This window comes from Dunckerocampus dactyliophorus, chromosome 12 (assembly GCF_027744805.1).
Source record: "Dunckerocampus dactyliophorus isolate RoL2022-P2 chromosome 12, RoL_Ddac_1.1, whole genome shotgun sequence".
Classification (NCBI taxonomy): domain Eukaryota; kingdom Metazoa; phylum Chordata; class Actinopteri; order Syngnathiformes; family Syngnathidae; genus Dunckerocampus; species Dunckerocampus dactyliophorus.
Window position 1 is genome coordinate 6,410,001 of NC_072830.1, and position 3,944 is coordinate 6,413,944.

General features: G+C 40.2%; 1 protein-coding gene across 2 annotated transcripts in view; it reads left to right on the forward strand.

Moving 5' to 3' along the window:
* The window catches only part of tyw1 (tRNA-yW synthesizing protein 1 homolog (S. cerevisiae)), a 36,697-nt gene extending 33,188 nt beyond the window's left edge, over nucleotides 1-3,509 (forward strand). For both annotated transcript variants that reach the window (XM_054794279.1, XM_054794280.1), the window contains exon 16: nucleotides 3,170-3,509. In XM_054794279.1, coding sequence (XP_054650254.1) covers nucleotides 3,170-3,391 — 222 coding nt within the window. In that variant the 3' untranslated portion in view covers nucleotides 3,392-3,509. The remainder of the gene's footprint in view (nucleotides 1-3,169) is intronic.
* Nucleotides 3,510-3,944: the final 435 nt, after the last annotated feature.

The following is a 3,944-nucleotide window of genomic DNA, read 5'->3' on the forward strand; positions in this document are numbered from 1 at the left end:
TAAATTAGAATCATTAAAGGAAGATGCCTTACTATCCTCTCACATAACCAGCGCTTTATGTCACATTCAGCATGACGGGTTGGACTTTAGTTGTGGTTTTCCTTAGTTTTCACATCGTTTCCTGTTTTGTGCTGTTATTTTGGTTTTCTATTTCCTGCTTGCCACGATGTGCAGCTGCTTTGTGGTCACTGGAAAGCATGTACAGCGGTACCTGTTGCTCATTAGTAGTCAGCGCTACTATTTATGGACCCACATTACACACAAAGAGCAAGACCTTACAGTTGAGGCGCTTGATATTGTTTTTGTTTTTTTCACCGATAACTGATATACTGATATTGTTGAGCACTTTGTTACTGATACCGATATCAACTGAGATCGAAATTGTCAGCAACTCTTCCCTCAAAATTATGTCAGGTCACATGAATAGATGATGCTTCTTTTACTGTGATACCACAAATAAACCTGCTTTTGTGCAAAATACAGTGGTATGAAAAAGTGTTTGCCGCCTTCGTGATTTATTTTTTGCACGTTTGTCACACTAAAATGTTTCAGATCATCAAACAAATGTAACTATTAGTCAATGATAACACGACTGAACACAAAATGCAGTTTTTAAATCAAACTTTTTATTAAGGAAGAAAAAAAAATCCAAACCTACACGGCCCTGTGTGGAAAACATTCCTGTTAAAACATATCTTAGCAGAGATTAATTGAGATCTATCAGATCTACGTATAAGGTTATGAAGCCATTTCTCAAGCTTTGTGACTCCAGCGAACCACAGTGAGAGCCATTATCCACAAATGGCCAAAACATTGAACAGTGATGAACCTTCCCAGGAATGGCCGGCCAACCAAAATGACCCCAAGAGAGCAGCGACGACTCATCCAACAGGTCACAAAAGACCCCACAACAACATCCAAAGAACTGCAGGCCTCACTTGCCTCAGTTGAGGTCAGTGTTCATGACTGCACCATAAGAAAGACACTGGGCATAAATGGCCTGCATGGCAGAGTTCCAAGACAAAAAACACCGCTGAACAAAAAGAACATTAAGGCTCATTGCAATTTTGCCAGAAAACATTTTGATGATCCCCAAGACTTTTTGGGAGAATACTCTGTGGTCTGACGAGAAAAAGTTGAACATTTTGAAAGGTCACTTTTGAATGGTGGAAGAAAAACAAAATGAAGACTTTGGAATGGCCTAGTCAAAGTCCTGACCTGAATCCTATTGAGATGCTGTGGCATGACCTTAAAAAGGCACTTCATGCTGGAAAACCCTCCAGCGCTGTAAGAGACTCATTGCAAGTTATCACAAACGCTTGATTGCAGTTGTTGCTGCTAAGGGTGGCCCAAGCACTTACTAGGTTTAGAGGGCCATGTGGGTTTGAATTATTTTTCTCCCTCAATAATAAAAAGTTTCATTTAAAAATTGCATTTTGTGTTCAGTTGGGTTGTCACTGACTAATATTTAATTAATATTTAAATTTGTTTGATGATCTGAAACATTTAAGTGTAACAAACATACAGTACAAAAAAATAAGAAATCAGGAAGTGGGCAAACACCTTTTCCCACCACTGTATGACAAATACTGCAATATGGAATGTAAGTTGTAGAAAAAGTGCCATATTTAAATATTTTGTCTCAACAAAATAGACATTAAAAAATCATGACCAATCATCATGAATCTCAATAACATGTTGTCCCACTATCAGCAAGTAAGACAGGTTAGTCATAATGAATTCACAAATAAGAATACAATTAAATAATGCTGGCAACATTATAATTTGGAGAACTGCACATTTCTATGTGGCACAAACATCCGTACAGGAAAGTGCAAATTATGAAACTCTGGACTAATACAAGCAGTGAAGTTAACTGGGCTCATTCATCACGTCTCCCGTCGCTTACTTTACTGCAGGTACGCTAGCTGTGTGTGATTCCCAATTAGTGATATCAGATTACGAGTATTAAAAGAAGACTCTTTACTTGCCCTTCGCAGCACTTTGCAAGTCATTGCAAATTGCAGGCGTGGCACGAGACGATACACGCGATAGGGTCTATGAGAACAAGGCGAGATGTTAACACTACTTTTTAGAAAAGTCATTTCTACGACATTACTTTGCATTGCTCCTCCCGAGGCTACTCTTTTCATTTATTGTGTGAATAAATTTATTTACTCTTGTCTCAGGCCTAGCGCCCACAACGAGAAATCTTGTCACATTTCAATCTTGCGAGATCTTGTGACACCCGTATAAATTACATTTTTACAATTCGAAGGCGAAACTTGAAAATAATTCCACACCGCGGACATACTGAGCTAGCAGACTTGTTGCTGTGTGGCCCATGATGTCATCACATACCGATATGAACTGATACAGTATCTTATATTGGACATTCCAACTTCAGTCATTGCAAATCGCATATTTACAATACAAAGGCTAAACTTCAAAGTAATCCCAGATTCGCGGATATACTGCGCTTGTTGCTCAGTGCAGCACGGTGCAGTTTGAGGTCTCAGTCACAAATCGATAGCCTTATTGGCAGAAAAAAACAATATTGCTATGATCCGATTTTCATTTTTATACTAATATAATTGGTCGGCAATTTTGTCCAATAATATCGGCCCATCCCTAGTTACTTGTATAAAAGAGCCTTGTTTGCGAGTCCTATTACCCAGCCCATTTCGATATCAAACATGAATACAAATTCCATTAAACGTCGTGTTCGCACTGTTAGTCTTTTTAGCTCCTTATTGAATCTTATTGGATTTGCCAGAGAGCACCGGTGCATTGTGGGGGAAAACAAAGGTCACACTCACCTGCTTGGGTTGGATTGGAGAAGCAGAATGATGTTGGAGGCTGTAGTGTGTATACACACACACACACACACACTTCCATTTATCCCCCGCCTCTGGGCTCTTTAACGAGATGGATGGCAAGTTGGCTGTGAGAGCGTGAAGCAGTGATTGATAGGAGCAAGGATGCCAGGAGGAGCGAGGGAGGGAGGAAGGGAGGAAGTCTGATCTTTAGTTGTATCTTAACATCAGCAAACTGTTGTTGTTCTTCCTGGCATTTAGATCAAGATCGCAGCAAGGTCGTGATGTTGTTGATGTGCACGAGAACCTACTCCCTGTATTAAAGAATTATATTTGTGTGCGTGTGTCTCTAGTTCAAGGTGGATGGCGAGTGGTGGACCTGGATTGATTACAAGCGCTTCCAGGACCTGGTCCGGGCTCACGAGGAGAGCGGGGGACGTAGCAGCTTCTCTTCGATGGATTACATGGCCCGGACCCCCGGCTGGGCTTTGTTCGGAGCGCACGAGCAGGGTTTCGACCCGGTCGAGACTCGCTTTCAGAGGCGCAACAAAACCAAAGACCTGTCTGGATGCTGATTGGTCCACTTGGGCATGTCTGCCTCCTCCCTTCCGTCTTGTTTCCTTTTCAAATGACAGTTTTTATTTGGCCACACTCTTATTTTGAAGATATTCCCTGTTTTTTTTTTTTTTTGTTTTTTTTTTGTTTTTTTTTTAATATATATATATATATATATATATATATATATATATATATATATATATATATATATTTAATGGAGAGTGTATAATCAAGCGAGCGCCTGGTGCTTTGGATGCTTGTTGATTAAATTGATCCTCTCAGCAGGTTCATTAGCGGCCCTATGATGATTTGATCTTGGATGAGCTTCCCACAATCCTTTGCTCCTAAACATTTATTAGCACCGTGTGCCATGATGCCTGACACAACACATGAAATTGTTTTATGACGTTGTTGCTAAATGGAGGTGTTCTGAGTTCGTGTTAAATTTAACAAAGGCTGCTGATGTTTGGTGTGTGCAGGAAGTCAACCCTTGACTGTATCCGCTTGCTGATGCATTACATTCATAGTCCTCCGTCCCTCACAGATTTTTTTTTTTTTTTTTGCACATAA